General features: G+C 41.4%; 1 protein-coding gene across 1 annotated transcript; it reads right to left on the bottom strand.

The window, feature by feature from the left end:
• Positions 1-7,862: 7,862 nt before the first annotated feature.
• SVIP (small VCP interacting protein) lies at positions 7,863-16,533 on the bottom strand. The gene is made up of 4 exons (XM_005300313.5): positions 16,298-16,533; positions 13,196-13,246; positions 10,485-10,601; positions 7,863-9,032 (listed from the first exon to the last, which is right to left on the bottom strand). The coding sequence occupies exons 1-4, from the start codon at positions 16,358-16,360 to the stop codon at positions 9,018-9,020; spliced, it is 246 nt and encodes an 81-aa protein (XP_005300370.1). The 5' UTR covers positions 16,361-16,533; the 3' UTR covers positions 7,863-9,017.
• Positions 16,534-18,492: the final 1,959 nt, after the last annotated feature.

Genomic DNA, 18,492 nt, shown 5'->3' with positions numbered 1-18,492 from the left:
GGGACAAGGAGGCAATCCACAGGGATTAGTAAACCCCAGAGTCCTGTCCTGGATAGGGGAGTCTGGCAAGAGGCTGAGAAGGGTGAAGTAGCCACAGGGAGCAGAGGAGTCTCCAGTGATCAATCCAGACACAAGCAAGGAGAGAGAGAGAGATGGAATTGGAAGGAATTCAGGGAAACAGCAACAGGGTCTGAGACTGAGCAGACTAGGATTGCCTGTCCTAGGGTCCCTGGGTTGGACCCCTTAGTAGTGAGCGGGCCCAGGTTCCCCTACCAGCCACTGGGATAGTAACACTGAACCTAGACTTTTGAATGGAAGACTGCCTGAAACAGCATACGGATAGTTTGTCCAGTGGAAATTTGTTACCCCAGAATGGGGGGACTATATAGTGACCTGGCTGGATGACTGAGTCACAAAGAGAAAGAGAGAGGGTCCACAGTGCCAGCAACTGACAGAAGCGTGCAAAAGATGGGCCAAGAGCTAATTCCTATATCTAGCACCTGAGGTAACTTCATACAGAAGAAGTTGAAGCTTGCACATTTGTACTGTAAAAGTTATTCCAATACATGCTTGGTGTTCGTTGATTGAAGGAAAGCTAACAAATTTGTAACATGGAAATATATAAGAACCAAATGAGAAGAGCGGAGGGGCAAGTTAGAGAAATACTGGATCAGAAACTAAACAAATGAGATGGAGACAATCATCATGAATTGCAGGAGAGTGTCCTGGTGCCCTGGAACTTGGTAATTTCCCCCCACCTCCAAAGTTAATCTTTTCTGTTTATTGTCAGAAACCAAGTGACAATTCTGTCTGAAAACTTATAAAGGTGAAAATCGATTTAAGACAAAATTGGGTGGTCTTGTGACTCAGTTTCCCACCTTACATAATCTTACAAAATAATACAAATGGCTGGTTGCCACCAACACCAAGGGTATCCAAGAAGGGACTGTTACCACGGGTTGAGGGGAAAATATGGAGCAGGAGCTTCCAAAGAAACGTTATCCAAACCAACAGTATCCTCCTTAGGAAACAGACCATTTGTGTATGAAAGGTCACAATTCTTGTGCATGACTCTTCCTTCTGATTCACCCTCTGCACCCAGAATCTTAAGTGGCTGATGTTAGGGAGTCAGAACAAGGCCCAGATCGCATATTACGCACTTATACCCACGCATAGACAATATGCCAAACAGTACCTGTCCCGAGAGAGACATCTTGAACAGCTGCTGGAAAGGATTCATAGCCATCAGCTCTTCAAAACCAAGAGGAATTTTTGATCCCAGTGCAGAGAATTGCTCATCCAAAGATCAAAATACACATGGCTCTACCTGTAATTTTACCATAATGGTAAAAAATTGCATCAATTTCCTGAGATGTTACAAGTAGCCAGTTATTTCCAAGGGCTAGGAATGGGTTTCTCAAAATGCACCTGCTGAAATTCCTTCTGAGGACATAGCATTATGCACTTGATACAATGCAAAATTAGAGGTATTCTCTGGTAACATCCAATACCCCTTTGTGGTCAGGTAAAGTTAAAATGCTGAAAGCCAACCAAACTATCATTTTAGACCCTTGCATACTCACTATGGAAGCAAGCATATATGTGGAATTTTTTTTTCAATCTCTTAGTACACATGCGTTCAGTTCATTTTGACACCACTGGGAGAGTGTGTCTTAAAAAAAAAACACGGCCAGTATCCTATCTATGACAGTGACTAGTACCAGTTGCATCAGTGGAAAGGTGCAAGAAACTACATGGTGAGCAATTATTGTACTCATAGAGGAAGACTCCTAATTCCTGTTAGCAGCTGCCTTATGATTGAGGTATGAGTGTTTATAGCCCTTCCAAAATTAGGGAGTAACCAAAGACTAATGCTTCTCTGTGGCAATGGAAATAATGTTCTAGGCAGAGAAGAATCTGCTGCATTTCAAGACAGCTCCCATACAGGATACAAAAAAGAGGAAAAGGGATCATTGAAGAACTTCTCCTAGTCCTCCACTGGTTCAAATACTTTGGACATGCTCGAGAGCAAAGGACACCCCATAGTATACCTGCAGAAAGCAGCAGACCTCTTGAAGCAGTGACTCTTTCATTCAGACTGTGAACACTTACAATTCATAGCCTGGACACTGGAAAAGGAGTGTAGTTCAGTATCGATTATGTTTCTGATGTGAAGGGAACCAGAAAGTTCTTTGGAGCAGAGACTGCCTCTGTGTTTGTGCAATGCCCAGCACAATGGGGCCCTGACCTCGAGCTGCTACTGTGATAACCAGGCCTTTAGGATTATTTGTATCTCAGCAACATGAGTCTTTTCAGGAGGTTTGGTTGGATCCCTCAACCAAGCACTGTAGAAACATAGGTACCAGTCATAGCAGCATTTAGTAGTTAAGCACATCAGATCCTTCATTTGAGTATCAGGTGCCAAGTTTAATCATAATGACAAACTAGACAAGCATATGGCTAACCTTTCTAGTCACCATTACCTCCGAAAGGCAAGTTTTGGAATTAGTTAATGTATGCATACAAGAATCACACTGCTTTTGTTATGAGGAACCTGTTATTCTTATAGATCCAGAAACCTTTCAGTTCAATTCTTCTTTCCACACTTCATGGGAAATAGTTATCCCATCATTTTGTACTTGGAAAACTGTGGCATAAAGGGCCATGCCTAGAGCTGTAAAGTAAGCATATGGAGTACATATATCAGTAACTATTCATCTCATTCTATCCAAATGGTAAGACCTTAGGCTGCTGCAGGCAAGATGTAAAAGTCCTGCATCAATTGGTGGGCTAGGCATCTGAAAAGATATTATCAGAAATCTCTGGAGACACTGTGGGAAAGTGTATGAGCCTCATCTGCGAAAGATCTGCAAAGTAAGTTTTGAGGAAAATCTGAAGTCATCCTTTGATACAAAAGTGCTCCTGGGCTGGTTCCCACTTAACTCTCTAGGTTTACAAAGCTTTTGCTTTATATGAGGGAAACTTACAATCCTGCCTGCTATTCTATTATAATAATAATAAAACTCTGCTTTTCCCTTCCCTCCTTACTTTTGGGATTCACTGCTTGCTACTTCCCACGAGTAACGAATGAGGAGAGAAGCTGTGAACAGAATAAAACTTATTACCCAATAATTTTCTGTTTAACAGTGTCTCCAAATTCAACCCACCTTGGCAATCTTATAAATAACAAGAATTCAAATTGAAAATGTTCTCTGAAGGCAGACAAATATTGTCTTTAAATTAACCTTGTGTGTTTTAACTAGTTGTCTTAATGCTAATAATTGGTTGCTGGAGAGTTTCTACAGATGTGGAAAAACTCTCTTTTGGTGACCTGAGCTGAAGGGCAGAGCTTAATCCTGGAGGCTCCAGCAACAACATTAGACTGCCTCCAAATTCCACAGGTGGGGGGCATTAGCCCATAAGTAATTAATTCAGAGAGAAGCTGCTAACAAAGAAAATTATCAGGCAAGAAATGTATCATTTCATCTCCAAATATATTAGCATATAACTGACCACTGGAATGAGGCACTGTAATTCATCCTCTTCAATATCATGTTAACTATAAATGTACTAGTTTCCATGGCAGAATCTTGCTAATTCTCACTCAGCTAACTTAAATTTATCTTTTCCAAAAAAAAAAAAAAAAAAAAAAAATTGGCCCTATTTCTCAGAAAAACTTCAACAGGAAATAGCTGAGGTCTCCTATTACTGGATTTTCATTAATCTTACAAAATATATCCACTGTATTTGTTAAAATGAAGTGATATATTAAAACTACAGTCATTTTAAAAACAATATATTCCTGGTTTTGCCTTTGCAGCTCTTCCATATAAGATGGTGATGTTCCCTACCAATTGAGGAAGGGAGGTAAAACCTTCCAAGTGCCTCTCAATTCTTTTCTTTCTGCATGCCTGTGCAGATGTGAACCCAATCTTTATCCTTGTATTGATTTTTATTTGGATAATGTATTGTTTTAAAATATTTGTCTACAGATAAGTTTGTCATTCTCTTTTTCTTGGTTTTTGTGTGGAATTAGTCTGATGGTTAGGCTCACTCGGCATTCAAGATGGCGAAAGAGATCAGGGTTCAGCGAGTTATATTGTCAGGACATTGACTCATCTTCAAGCAGAATTCTCTGCTGGGTCCCTGACTAAGAAGGCGTACTCATATACATCAGAAAAGGATCCAGTTGCACGGGGCTGCATTATTAAAAGGGTTTTGCTCTGACTGTCGAAGTGGAAGTAATTTAAGAATTTCGGGACCTTAATAAGATTATGACTTGTCTTTTTCTTCACAATTTTCTCTGTTTAGTAGATTTGTTATTTTATTGGGATACTTGACTCCAAGGTCTACCTTTCGTGTTGCTGTTCAAGGAGGCTCAGGCTTGCACTACAGTTTGGACGGCAGTCATGTCATCCTTTAGAGAACAGATATTTTAAAGGTTTCATGGGTGTGGGTGTATAATATATAATCATAACTTGTATATCCACAGTATTGAAACTTTTTTAGTTTCCACAAGGCTAATGGAGGCTTTTATTGAGCCTCTTAGGACCAGCTTTCTCTTGTATCCTTCACTGAAGATTTCTTCCCTTGTGACTGTAACATTTGTCAAAAGACCATCAGAACTGCAGACTTTGACAGATTTTTCTTCTAAAACTTTTCATAAGAGGTCTTGGATTTCCCTTTAAACTACTTTTTTTTGGGGGGGAGGGGTGTGGAACAGGGGGGATAAATACTGTTTCTAAGCTTCATGAGCTTTTAGGTTAAGGTTGGTTGCACACTGACCCTGACCAGACAATGTGTTTTATAGCAGTCTTCAAGATTGTGACTTTTGGTGAAAAGTCCATTTCAATGTAGAGATGACCTAAACAAATCTGAGGCTGCAAAGAGGCTGACGTTGGTTCCTTAGTCTCAATCCCCACAAAAAAGGAATTGTGAGTCTATAAAGCACAGTTGCAGGGTCAGACCTCATGTGTGATGCCCTTCTTCTTTGAGATGTGGGACCCTGCAGTCCCATCACCTTAGACCCTGAAACCAGTGCTTCAGACCTCCCGGGGCCCATCCTCCCTCCTATTGCTTTATAGATGCTTTCTTAGCGTCCCCCTTAGGATATGGACTGGTTCCCTGAGTTCCAAGATTACTTCCCTGCCATGTTGTCCCCAAAGGGCATAAAGTTGACACTGGTTCTCCACTTGTGAAGTAACTCTCTACTCTCTATGTGTCAGTATATAATGCCTGCATCTGTAACTTTCACTCTATGCATCCAAAGAAGTGAGGTTTTTACCCACGAAAGCTTATTCTTTAAGGTGCCACCAGACTCCTTGTTGTTTTTGTAGATACAGACTAACATGGCTACCCCCTGATACTTGACACCATTATTAGTACAGTGGCTATAGATATGGGTTGGTCCAATTTTCCTTTGATATCAGTCTCTACCATCATTTCAGACTTACAGTATGTTCACTAAAAATAGCAAAAAGAAGAACAGGAGTACTTGTGGCACCTTAGAGACTAACAAATTTATATATATATATATATGCATCCGAAGAAGTGGGCTGTAGTCCACGAAAGCTTATGCTCTAATAAATTTGTTAGTCTCTAAGGTGCCACAAGTACTCCTGTTCTTCTTTTTGCGGATACAGACTAACACGGCTGTTACTCTGAAACTTAAAAATAGCAGTAGATCTAGAAACAAAATAATGACAGCAAATGGAGGAATATCATTATTCCTATTTAAGACCCTCATCCTGCAGTCTTTCCAACTGCAAACATCTGTAATCCTACATAATTATGATTTTGTTTTACAAAAATCCCTTTCATTTCACAAGGACGTTTTAGTTGGATGCCAGACATGCAGTGTTATCTTCTTCTCGGAGTGATAACCCCATGCAAATAGCGTCCTGGGTTCTTCAACAACTGCTCATTCCCTGACCCAGTTCCATTAGTGCAAAAATAGGGAGAATCAATTATTAATGGACTAAAAGTGTGTGTATGGAAAACCTATGTCAATTCTTGGTTACGTGGCTGAGATACAAAAATATATGCACACATTTACATATCTTACCTAAAGTCACATATGCTGAAGCATGCAAACACTCCTCAACATGATGCTGAACCCTTAAGGCCTTAATGCTGCAACTGGATTTGCCTGGATGGACCCTTAGAGCCAGAGTATGACTGAAGCCAGTAGAACTCCATATAGGTACAAAGGTCTACCTGCATAGATCACAATTGGGCTTAAATTTATACAGGGAAGATTTTCTTAACTTTATAAATGGATGGGGAGGAAAGATAGAGAAAAGGAAAAAATTCACAGCTCCAATAATAAAGACCCAAAGGATTCCATAGTCAAGTGTAGAATTGTCATCTTCCATAAGCAACATATACTTTGGCATAAGGATACCATTTCATAGAGCATGTAAATGATAAAAAATTAAGGGGATAAATTCTGGATCCCTTGAACTCAATGGCAAAATTACCACAGACTTCAGTGAGGCATTGTTTAGAACTCTGCTTTTTGTTCTTCCTAGGGTCTACAGAAGACAGGCTATATATTAGATCATGTATTTTGCAATAGACAAAAATGTATTATCCTTCAATTTTACATTGTTTTCAGATAGGGCAGTCCAGTACTTCGTCAACATATTTCGTAAATACAATAAATTGAGATACAGTTGTAGTTCCTCTATTATTCTGCACTAAAACCAAGTACAAAGCACTCAATTAACTTTTTATGCTGATGCAAACCAGAAAGGCAGGAGTTTTTGGAATGTGGGGGCTAAAAAGTTATTCTGGGATTGCTCTACTTGAAGTCCACGCAGTGTTGTAATCCCATGTTTGTTTTTTCTACCATGGCTCAGTTTTTCCATTGACAAGATCTCCTGTACTTTCTGAAGCCACTGATTCAAATGGGTAAACAGATTTCCATGTCACTTTTTTGAGCAGTTAATCTAACTCAAAAGCGTGGACTTTCTTCTATACCCCTAAGGTACGAAAAACAAACAAACCACAATGATGAACCTAATCCTCTAAGATGCCAAATACTTTTGAATGTTTTTAAAGTCAATATATTTGAAAGAACTCTGACTCTCACAAGACTGGACTGTTAAAACTTAAGTATGGTAGTCATTTAAATAAATCCAAGTTGAGTCACAGAGCAGTTAAAAGCTGGTAGGCAGAATAAGTGTCACACTTAAGAGCACAACACATTGATATTTGTCTCCTGGCTGACTGCTGAGCCACAATGCAGTGTAAGTGAATGAATGCAGAGGTTAACTCCAGATAGCACAAATTCCTTCAGAAATTCCTGATCAACAAAGCCACGATCAACAAACTCCCTCCCACCCCCCAAAACAAAACAAAAAAATAACCCCACAACCCAACCCCCCTCCCAAATTCCCCTACCATTAAATTGGCACTTTAATGGCACCGCAAATTGTCTTGGCATAGTCACACTATAGGATACTCTACTAGAAATCCTGGACAGAAAGTTGTATGTACATTACACACACTGTATTTTATAACAGTCTTCCATTGTAGTCTAATTCAGTAAAACAGGAATAGAACAGTGAATAGGGCAAATGCCCACACTCAAAGTAAATGTGAGGTATCAGTATTTTCTATGAAGGCCACTGCTTTTGTCACTAAACTAACAGTAGTATACTCTTGTTACGAATTCCTTTGCTATTGTGAATTATGAAGGCAGAAGCCAGGAAGCTAGTTCTTTCAAGAAAGTGGACTTAAGATGATAGTTTTGGATTCAAGGGGAAAAGATAGTGTATTTAATCCAAGTAACACTTCCACAGTCCAACCTGCGTCAAAAATGGAGTCACTAGGACAATAATAGGCCAAACATAGTGCCCTCCAGGGAAAATAAAAGTTGTATTTTTACTGGAACAGGATCACTTCTAAATTCCCTCATCTACTCAGTAGTGTTCTGAGGTCACTTCTAGTTTTGGAATCAGTTCATAATACACCAGTTTAGTTAGCTGTAAATAATCAAAAGCAGTTTCACATTTGGAAAAGGATTACAGACATTCCTTGATACAAAAGAGCAGTAAAAGTGCTTCTAGCACTTGGCAAATATTATTGTACTATATATAGTTAAGCCACCCAGGTAGTACAGAAGCTTTCAGGAAATAAACTATCCAAGAGATGACCTAATAGGTCTTTTCCTTTTCTATTTTTTAATATATTTCCAGAAGTACAACACTGCCCCCTTGTGGTGCAAAAAAAACAAAATAGCCAACAATGTTTAGTTTAGCTAATAGCATTAACTTCCAGTACATATTATAATATAATTATGTACTCAAAAGAAATCCATAATTGGCGAATCAATGAAAAGAGAATGGGCATAAGACCACAAAATATTTACCTCAATAAAAGCATGTAAAGCAATTATAATTTAAAGTGATTTTTTTTTTTTACAGCACATTTCACAAAATTTCAATTTGCAGAAGCCAAGCTTTTCCAAAAGCCTTTTAAAGGCACTAAATTCACAGGTAATTAACCAATAATTAGCACAGAAGAAATGGATAGCAGCACAAGTATCTAGAGAAGATAACTTTTTTTTTTTTTTTTTTTTTACAAAGAGGCAAAGTTCAACAAAACTTTAAATAAATGCTAAAACAAAAAGAAAAACCCACACACTAAAAGTTACCCAAGCTGTGCATAAGTTAGTTTCAAGAGCAGAAATATAATATAGTCACTTTATCACCATTAAATACTAAGTTCATTCCCAAATAACTGTGCATCTCCCACTCTCCACCCGACCCAAAAGTTGAAGCATGAGAAGGTTTAAAAAATGACAAGTTTTGGCCACCTTTGTTTTGCATTCTGAGACTTTTGTGTGAAAAATATTCTTAGCATACACCTCTGTTGTACTGCAATGGCAAAGTACTGTTGAATCTTCATATGCAAACAGCAAAAGCCACACAATGAATAAGTGCCACTCAGCTGCAGAAACTGGCAAGTTATTGGCAGTATTTGATCCTCTTCTTTTCAGATGCCACACTTCTTTATCCAACCTGCCACTAGAAAAATAAAACAAAGTTGTATGTATGCAATAAACTCAGTGATTCATTACGGTCCACATACTTCATTCAAATCCACCAATACTTTTTATGTGTAACAAGAGGATGCACAACTTTCTAGATACTATCCCTGTCCCAAAAAGAGTTTACTATCTAAAAGGAAAGCAGCAACTTATTAAAAAGGTAAGGGAGAGGGAAATAAGCATATATAAAGTGTAGATAAAAAAAAACAGATGCACACCAAAAATACATAACTTCTCCCTTGCCTGTTTATTATTAATTGGCTAATTTCTTATAAGCATGGAGGAAAAAAACATGGTTTCTGAAGGAGGTTGCCATCTTACAAGTACGGTCAGTAAGGGTGTTCCATGTCCAGTGAGCAGCCTGGAATTAGGTGTGAATACGATTGTGGGAGAAGTTGATAAATGGGAAGTCAACATTCGCATTAATGGTGGAGTAGAGAGGATGGGAGCAATGCAGTAAGAGACAGGAGTGGACAAGTGGTGAAGGACAGAGCTGTGAAAAGCCTTGAAGATTAGGAAAAGTAGCTTGCGTTTTGTGATAGAAAAGGGAGACCTAGTGGAAGAATTCAAAGAGGGGGTGGGTGATGTAGTAAGATAACACGAAGGAAGATGAATGATTTTAGAAGCTGCATTTCGAATGGATTGGAGGGAAGGCTCAAATGGGTATTGGAGAAATCATAAGAAGAGGCAAGTGCAATAGTCAATGTGGGATAAAGAGTCTGAACAAGATTTTGCTGTGGGAATAAAAAGGAAAGATTGCAGCTTAGAAACTTGACAGGAATTGAATCATTGACAAAATTTGTCTACAACCTAGATATGCGGGTCAAGGAAGAAGAAATTAAATAGGACTCATGATTGGCATCAGTGACCGGGAGCAGGGTGATACTGTTGATAACCACTGAGAATGCAAGTGGATAAGAAGGATCTGGAAGGAAACTTCAGTTTGGGACATGTTAAATTGACTTCTGCTTACTTTGTTTTGTACAGTTCTTTAGTACAATGCTTCTCAAAGCCGGTCCGCTGCTTGTTGAGGGAAAGCCCCTGGCAGTCCAGGCCGGTTTGTTTACCTGCCGCGTCTGCAGGTTCAGCCGATCGCAGCTCCCACTGGCCGCGATTCACCGTCCCAGGCCAACGGGGGTTGCGGGAAGCGGCGTGGGCTGAGGGACATACTGGCCGCCGCTTCCAGCAACCCCCATTGGCCTGGAGCGGTGAACCGTGGCCAGTGGGAGCCACAATCGGCTGAACCTGCGGAAGCGGCAGGTAAACAAACCGCCCTGGACCACCAGGGCCTTTCTCTGAACAAGCGGCGGTCCGACTGAGAAGCACTGCTTTAGTAGACGTATACAGACAAAACTGAACTTACTAATAAAGCTAGTTAAATCTAAAAACATTTTTAAAAGGATTTAACAAAGTAAATCTTAAAACTTACTCTAAGTCCGCCTCCTCCTCCTCCAGAGCTTGAAGATGCAATTTGTTTCTCCATTTCCTCCTGTTTCTTTTTCTTTTGCTCCACAGAATATGGGTTCTTAACACCCCGAGAGGTGGCCTTTAGGGAAATAAGATAGGGTAAAATACTGCAGTCCAGTTTCTTTCCAAAGAAATAAAATCTTGGCAACTATATTTTGTGGGTTTCTATTTGGAAGCAATATTGAAACACTAATTAATACTAGTATGTAACACAGCAGCCTAACTTTTTAAGGTGCTTTTTCACATTGCACAGTATTTGTCAGTGATGGCAATGGGGTATTCTCTTATTTCATTTTTATTTGTATATCCAGCTGGGCATAATTTAATGAGTAAATGCATGTGGTTTGTATTCAAATTGTAAAATTAAATGTTTTCCCCCTCTCTCCTTCAAGAACTCCCAAGCACTTTGATCCTGCAGTTTTTCCAATTGGTATGAGCTCCATATTCTTACCTTCACCAATTGAATTTTAATTTAGAAAGGATGGTTTAGGCAGTCTGCTGCATCCAAGAACCCAAACGGTTACTTTATTATGGGATCACTGCCCCACCTTCTCTTACCACATGGATTCCTGCAAGTACAGGGCATCCTATGGCTAACAGAGAGATGTTAGCCAAGAGGTCTCATTACAATTTACAATAAATGCATGAGGGGAGAGGACAGATTTAATTTCCACATCTACAGTCCTTATGTAAACCCTACCACAGAAGTCAATGGGAATTTTACATGCAGTAGAACTGCATGGCCAAGTGGTTAGGGGCCCAGCTTAGGATGTGAAAAACAAAGGTTCAATTCCTCTACCACAAATATCCTCTGTGACCCTGGGCAAGTAACTATTTGTGCCTCAATTGTCCATCTGTAAAATAGGGTTAATAGTACTTTCCCCTACCTCATAGGGGCGTTGTGAGGATATATACACTACAAGATTGAGGCACTGAGCTACTATGGTGATGGGGCCATATAAGTACCTAAATTAGAGTGATATAAGGTTCTAAAACATGAATACCAAGGCCGTACATAATAGCTTCTTTTTTCTCTTACTTATTTTGAAATCTGAATTTTACAGAATTTTTAATGCACTTCTAACTCATAATTTAGAGCTATAACACTACATGTGAGCAACAGAAAAAATAAGGTTAAATCTATGCTGAGAGGAAAGAGGAACAGACTGTTAGCACAAATCCAAGGTGGTGGTGACTGATATCGGTCAAAGCAGAGTTGTGACAAAGCAAGACTGTAGACGGAGTAAGAATGTGAAGAGAGGCATTAAGCTGTCAATGCAATATAAAATATGAAGTAAAGATGAAGTAGGGTGATCTGAACAGTATATTAGATTAGCATATTGTTTGCACAGAAACAGAATGACCTAGCTCCAGCATGGTTTGAACACAGGGCTGGAAGCCTTAGTTCTAGTCATTTACACACACACACACACACTCGTGTGTCAAGTTGCATCTTTGCAAAATAGAAGCTTTAGTTTGTGTCTATTTTCACCATCTACTATATCTCTTCCTATATGGTATTTATCTACCTACCACTCAGGGTTGTTGCAAGGATATATATTTAGAAAGTACTTTGAGATTCAAAGCACTGTAGCTGTACTATTTTTTTTTTAATTAAAATGTAGTCCAAAGCAAACCAAAAAAGTTTTAATAAAAGGGCCTTTAAATATCACTTAAATGCTGCTATAATAATTTAGAAAGTGCTTTTATTCATGACTCAAATATGAATCACGATCTTTTAAACAGGAGCAAACAGAATAAGCCCGTACCAGCAAAAGGCCAACAAACTATACAGAGAACAACAACCAACAATGTTCATACAATACACACATTCATTATCTTCAGATTTCAGCTGCATATTTGAAATTCATCAAGACATTTTAAAGAATTTGGATTATGCAGTGTTTAAAAAAAGTCTGGTAAGGTGCAAATAAGGCTACAGTTCTATTGCTTTAGGCTCTGTATGTGTTTCCACCCTCCTATTATTACCTCTGCCCTAAGGCACATACTACCTTCCACTTTCCTAAGTTTAAGACCTCCAGTCTTAAAACCTGAAGTTTAAGCTTCAACACCCAAGTCCCCAACTTTTCAGGCCCAGAGTTTGTCAATGCCACTGCTTAATTGACTGGGATGAGGAAAGAGACCCATATTTCCCTCATGTTAATGAAGCAAACAGCCAACAAATTCAGCTACGCTGAGGTTTTAGAAGTAGCAAGTAACACTTGCAAATGCCGCCAAAACAATTGCAATTTTTGAAAAATGCAACTGAAATCTCTTTGGTGTTTGTGGTCAAAGTAAAACAAAAATATCACTGACAAAAATCAATTTCTTCTTTGGTTTATAAGAACTTTCCAGCTTTGCATTCACATTTTATAATGGCAGGGATTTTCAACAGCGCTAATAGCCATTTGAATTTCAATGGGAGTCAGGTGCCTAACTATCTTAAGCTCCTTTCAAAATCCCTGCCAATGTTCCATGCCATCATTGTATAAATACCCATCAAATACATTATACCCATCAAATTAGTAACATGACAGCCAAGTGCAATGATAAATTCCACTTGCCTATAGTCCACGTATGCTGTTCAGCTGCATTTCGGCAAAGAAACCTCTGATATTTCCCATATTAAAACCAGTGGCTACATAACAAGTTTCTGAATAAATGTAATGTTACCTCCATCTGCCTCTTTTCTGCGGCTTCTGCAAGTTGTCTTCTTTTAATTTCCTACAGAAAATTTGAAAAAAGGAGTTATATTCCACTGTAGTTGAGAAAACAGAATTAATTGTTTAACAATGAAAATATAGTTTTAAAAAAGATTAAGTGATATAATGCATAGACTACTCCATGTCTGTTCCTTGTCATTCATATGAACAATTGAAGTTATTTAATCAAATTCTGAACTTAAGGGTCAAACAGCAGCTGCTTCTTCTCTCTGTTATAAGTATTAAAGTAACTACATAAGGACAGTATGCTTTTGGTTCCTAAGATGGTAGAGTGTTATTGCTGCTATGATGTATTCCAGTCTTTGAGTAACAGTAGTTAGTGTTATGCAGATATATCCATTAGAAGGCCACATTTCAGATGACTTGTATCTTTACTGCAAAAAAAAAAAAAAAAACAATCATTCTAGGATGAAACATGCAATAAGAAGGTATTTATATGGCAGAGAAACGGACAGATATTCCATAAGTTGTCCTTGCCCTTTGAAGAGAAAAGAAAAATGAGATCTTGGTATGATTGCTGTTTCCCTGAGGGCCTCATGAAAATAACCTCATGAGAGGTGCCTCATCACAAGCATAAATATTTTAAAAACAAACATCATGAAAACTCTGATAGTAATGTTTACAAAACAACTGTAACTAGTCTAGCTATCACTATAAATGGATTTTCACTGAATGCAAGTTCACTAAAACCAGGCTCCACTGTTTTCCAGAGTTAGAAAAGCAGATTTATTTCCTTACCAGTTAAATCCCAACCAGGATCTCGATCCAACAATCAGGTCAGCTAGCATGGGCCCCTAAACCCACGAAGAGTCCCACTGATTCTGAAGTCAGTGGGCTTCCACAAGGTGGCAGGGAACTATGCTAAGAAGATTTGTACCCATGTCAGTAATAAATGATAGTGAATGATGGCATATGTGAAATGAGTTCACCATCATAGTAAAGTTTCTAGTACGAGGGTACATATAACAAACAGGAGTGTAACAGAGAGATCAAGCATGGGTTTAGAGACAGAATTACCCTCTCCCTCTTAAGACATGGTCTCACCAGATCTCTCTTTGTGCTCCTGCAGATACTTCCAGTGCAGGACACCTGTGACTGAGACTGACAAACTCCAAATTGTGTTAATTTTAGTTCATGCTAGAGGTGTCGGGTTTAAGGGGGGCATGGATTAGCATTCATACAACTCTCCCCATCAGTATGCAGCCCAGGGAATGATCCAACCAGCGGACCAAATTTGGTGATGAATCCTGGTCATGTGCCTCCTGAGACATGTACACATGCTAAGAAGAAGGGGTGCTACCCTATGTTTTTTGTTTTCTGGTTACATACTGTGTGGTAAGGTACTGACCCTGCAGTACCCAGCTGGTAGAAGGACAGCTGCACAGCTTTACCGAGAAGCACCTAGACTTTTGGACAGTATAAAATAACAGGATTTTCAATGTTTTAAAACATTATAAAGAGATACTCAATTTGACAAACTAATTTTTAAATGTATGTTTGGATTTTGTTTTTTTAGTTCTTAAGAGTTTTCTGTTGATGTTTATATCTCCCTGTCCCCCCACCTGCTGCCAATCAAGGAAGAAACTGACTAACAAACATTCATATGACACTACCCATATGTGCAAATACTTGCAAGATCAGGTCTGTACAAGGGAAAGAGCGAAACTGATATACCAAGTGCTGTCAAATGCCCAAAGCAGACAAGATGGAATGGGAGAAAAATATCTGTTTGCCCATCAACTTCTTTCAGTTACAAGTAAGACCTAAATTATTAAGTAGAAAATTTTCTTACAAAAATATGATTTTCAAGTTGGTGCCCCTTTAAAGATAAATGTACTTAACAAACCTAAAGCACTGTGGAGCTGCTTCTGCAGGTCCATGCAAGATCAATGTTTTGGTTCTTTTTTTTTTTTTAAATTAAAGGGTATATTTAACCCTTAATTATACATCCAGGGCTTAATTCCCTCTGTCCCCAAAATAAATATTTAAAAATGCAGTCTTCCAACAAGATCTCTTACTGCGTGTATATCACTGGAGTATGTTATGCGTGCACCCTTGGGAGCAGGGCTGGTGCAAGGCGAAACCATTTTCGTGCCCTAGGCGAAACTTCCACCTTGCGCCATCCCCCTGCCCAGGGAGCCCCGCCCCCCGAAGCTAACCCCGCCCGGGGAGCCCACCCCAGCTCACCTCCGTTCCGCCTCCTCCGGTGAGCACGCCGGCGCTGCTCTAATTCTCCTCCCCCTCCCAGGCTTGTGACACCAATTGGAGGAGAATTAGAGCGGGGGCTGTGTGCTCAGCAGAGTGGAGGTGATCTGGAGCAGGGCAACCCAGAGGATTCAGGGGGCCTGGGGCAAAGCAATTTTGGGGGCCCCTTCCATAAAAAAAAAGTTGCAATATTATAGAATACTATATTCTCACGAGGGCCCCTGCAGGGCCAGGGGCAAATTGCCCCACTTTCCCTCCCAGGCAGCCCTGATCTGGAGTGGCGAGTGGGTCCCCTGTATGGCTCTCCCCCCCAGTTACTGCAGGCAGCCCTCCCCACGCCCCAGCTCACCTCCACTCCACCTCCTGGCCTGAGCGGGCTTTTAGGCGCCCTCAACCATTAGGCACCCTAGTGGTTGCATCGGCCCTGCTTGGCAGGCAGCAATCCTCACGGCTCACTGCACCCCAGGTGGGCTAACCCATCCCAGCACATTGCTGCTGCCCTTGTTCTGCCGAAGGACTGAACATCTATTACCCCGCCTCTGCTCTGCTGCATTATTTTAATCCTGCGATGATGGGAAAACCACACCATGGAAAGTCGCGCCTCTGTGGGGTAATTTCAAAACCCGACAAAAATAGAAAAACAACCAAACAAACCGCTAGCCCAGAAAAAACCGTTCGGAGGAGGAGGGGGAAGGAGGCTGCACCTGCTGGGGGCCTGCTCCGGGGCGGGGGGTCCCTGCCCTGCTGGCGTGTGGAGGGGCCGGGGAGCGCGGGGTGCGCGGCCCAGCTAGGGCGTGTCGGGGGAGAGGAGCTGGGCTCCCGGAGGTGCCGTGCGCGCCGCACTCACCGGGTCGGGCGTCTCCACCACGTCCTCGGCGGCTCCCCCCAAGCAGGGCAGGCAGAGCCCCATGCCGGGCCCCGCTCCGCCGGGCCGCCTAGCGCTCGCTCTCCCGGCTCAGGCAGCCAGAGCTCCGGGGACGCGCCGCGGCAGTCCCGCCCGGCACCCTCAGAGCGCGGAGCCGGCAGGGCCCGCCCAGTTCTGGGATCGGGGCACACGGCGCCACCTGCAGCTCCGGAGCTGCCGCTGCTGCCGCCGCGGGGTGGGTGGGGCCGGCTGCCGCGAGACAAAGGCCGGAGGGAAGCTGGCTGCAGGCTCGGGGGGAGGCGGGAGTCAGAGTTCTACCATTGTCCTGTTACCGGAGGGCTCGGCTACCGCCCGGTGTCGTGTAGGAATGTGCTACGGGTAGCAGTTACTGATAGGTTAGATTGTAAGAAACTGCTATCTGATGTAGCAAATGCCTACAGGTAGCAGTTTCTTGCACTATAGTATATGTGAAATTGCTATGTGTAGAAATGTGCTATCTGTATAGCAGTTATTGATACGTATAGATTGTAAGAAACAGCTTTTGTAAAAAAATGCTACTTGACTTTTTACATGCTTGAAAACGGTTACCATGTTTTTAATCTTCCCTCATATGTCATGTTCTCTAGACCTTTAATTTTTTCCCCTCTTCTCTGGACTTTTTCTAATTTGTCCACATCTTTCCTGAAATCTGGTGCTCAGAACTGGATACAATACTCCAATTGAGGCCTAATCAGCGCAGAGTAGAACGGACATCCCAGAGTGATGTTCTGTTTTTTTGCAGCAGCATTACACTGTTCAGTCATATTCAGCTTGTGGTCCACTAGGAACCCTAGATCCCTTTCCGCAGTACTCCTTCCTAGGAAGTCATTTTCCGTTTTGTATGCGTGCAGCTGATTGTTTCTTCCTAAATGGAGTACTTTGCATTTCTCCTTTTTGAATTTTATCCTATTTACTTCAGACTATTTCTCCAGTTTGTCCAGATTATTTTGAATTTTCATCCTATCCTCTCAACAAGCTGGAGTTGCAAGTGCTTATCATTCACAAACTTTATAAGTATACTCTCTATATATGTAATGAAGCTAATTCCTACAGGTAGCAATTTCTCACACCAGATATATGTTAGACTATCTGTAGCAATTTGCAATCTGTAGCAGAGATGTTGCCGGCACAGAGGGCCCGAGGACAGCAACAGCGGGGTTCCTTGCCCAGTGTGCTTCGCGCCAATAAGCACACCAGGGTGGAGAAGCAAACAAAGTTTATTTGAGATCTCAAAGTAATGCAAGGAGACAGGCAAGTCTCAGATCAAGCACACCAGCATAAACAGTTTTTCTCTCTTTATATATTTTACAACTAAGTTCCCCCCTTCCCCCCCTCTATCCCCCCATCCCTCCCTTTCCTCCGCCTCCCCTCTCTACCGAAGGCATGTTTATACATTTAAGCAGTCATCTTGGCGGCTATAAGTCCAGCTTGTTAGCAACTTCTCTCTAAACCATTATCTGGTCCTGTTTCCCTTTGATTTATTATCTTCCCTTTAGCCAGAAACATACAGATCTCATTATTACCGCTTGGTACCAGCGTGAGGGGGGTTGTAACTGATAACTGACTGTTTACACATTCCATGCATCTAGCTTTTGAGGTCGATTAGAGTTAAACGTGGAAGAACTTTGGTTCTCTTAGGCCTAGTGACACCAACGGAGACATAGTGAATTTTTACCATTAGCAGGTCCTGAGGGCTGTGAAGGGCGGTACCTGTGCACGCTCAGGTAAACAGTGTCTCGCAGCCAGCTAGCGGCTTTCCCTTACAGACCGCAACACATAGTTTGAAAACCCCTGGCCTAGCACAATAAGCAAACCTGCTGTGCTCTTTTCATTAGGAGCAAAAGAAACCAATGCTGAATACTGCAGCTAACAGAATCTGATGTAAACAAGTACCACACAGATCTCTCTCTTGATAGAAAAGCTTTCTGCTAAACTCTGCAACAGGGCCGCCCAGAGGATTCAGGGGGCCTGGGGTCTTTGGTGTCGGGTCCCAAGGTGGAAGGACCCCCTGCCGCGGGTCTTCGGTGCACTTCGGCGGCGGGTCCTGGGGCGGAAGGACAACCCCCCCCCTCGTCGCCGAATTGCCGCCGAAGACCTGAGCGGAAGGAGCTCCGGGGGCCCGGGTCCTGTGAGAGTTT

The sequence above is a fragment of the Chrysemys picta genome, chromosome 4, assembly GCF_011386835.1.
Source record: "Chrysemys picta bellii isolate R12L10 chromosome 4, ASM1138683v2, whole genome shotgun sequence".
Lineage (NCBI taxonomy): Eukaryota > Metazoa > Chordata > Testudines > Emydidae > Chrysemys > Chrysemys picta.
The sequence above is the reverse complement of the archived record's forward strand: the minus strand, read 5'-3'. Positions and strand labels throughout refer to the sequence as shown.

Bases quoted from the DNA above. Each gene is read 5' to 3' on its own strand.
- SVIP (XM_005300313.5), bottom strand. From the start codon at position 16,360: ATGGGGCTCTGCCTGCCCTGCTTGGGGGGAGCCGCCGAGGACGTGGTG. The intron at 13,247-16,297 runs GTGAGTGCGGCG...AATTTTCTGTAG, and splicing joins TGGTGGAGACGCCCGACCCG to GAAATTAAAAGAAGACAACT. The intron at 10,602-13,195 runs GTAACATTACAT...ATTTCCCTAAAG, and splicing joins CAGAAAAGAGGCAGATGGAG to GCCACCTCTCGGGGTGTTAA.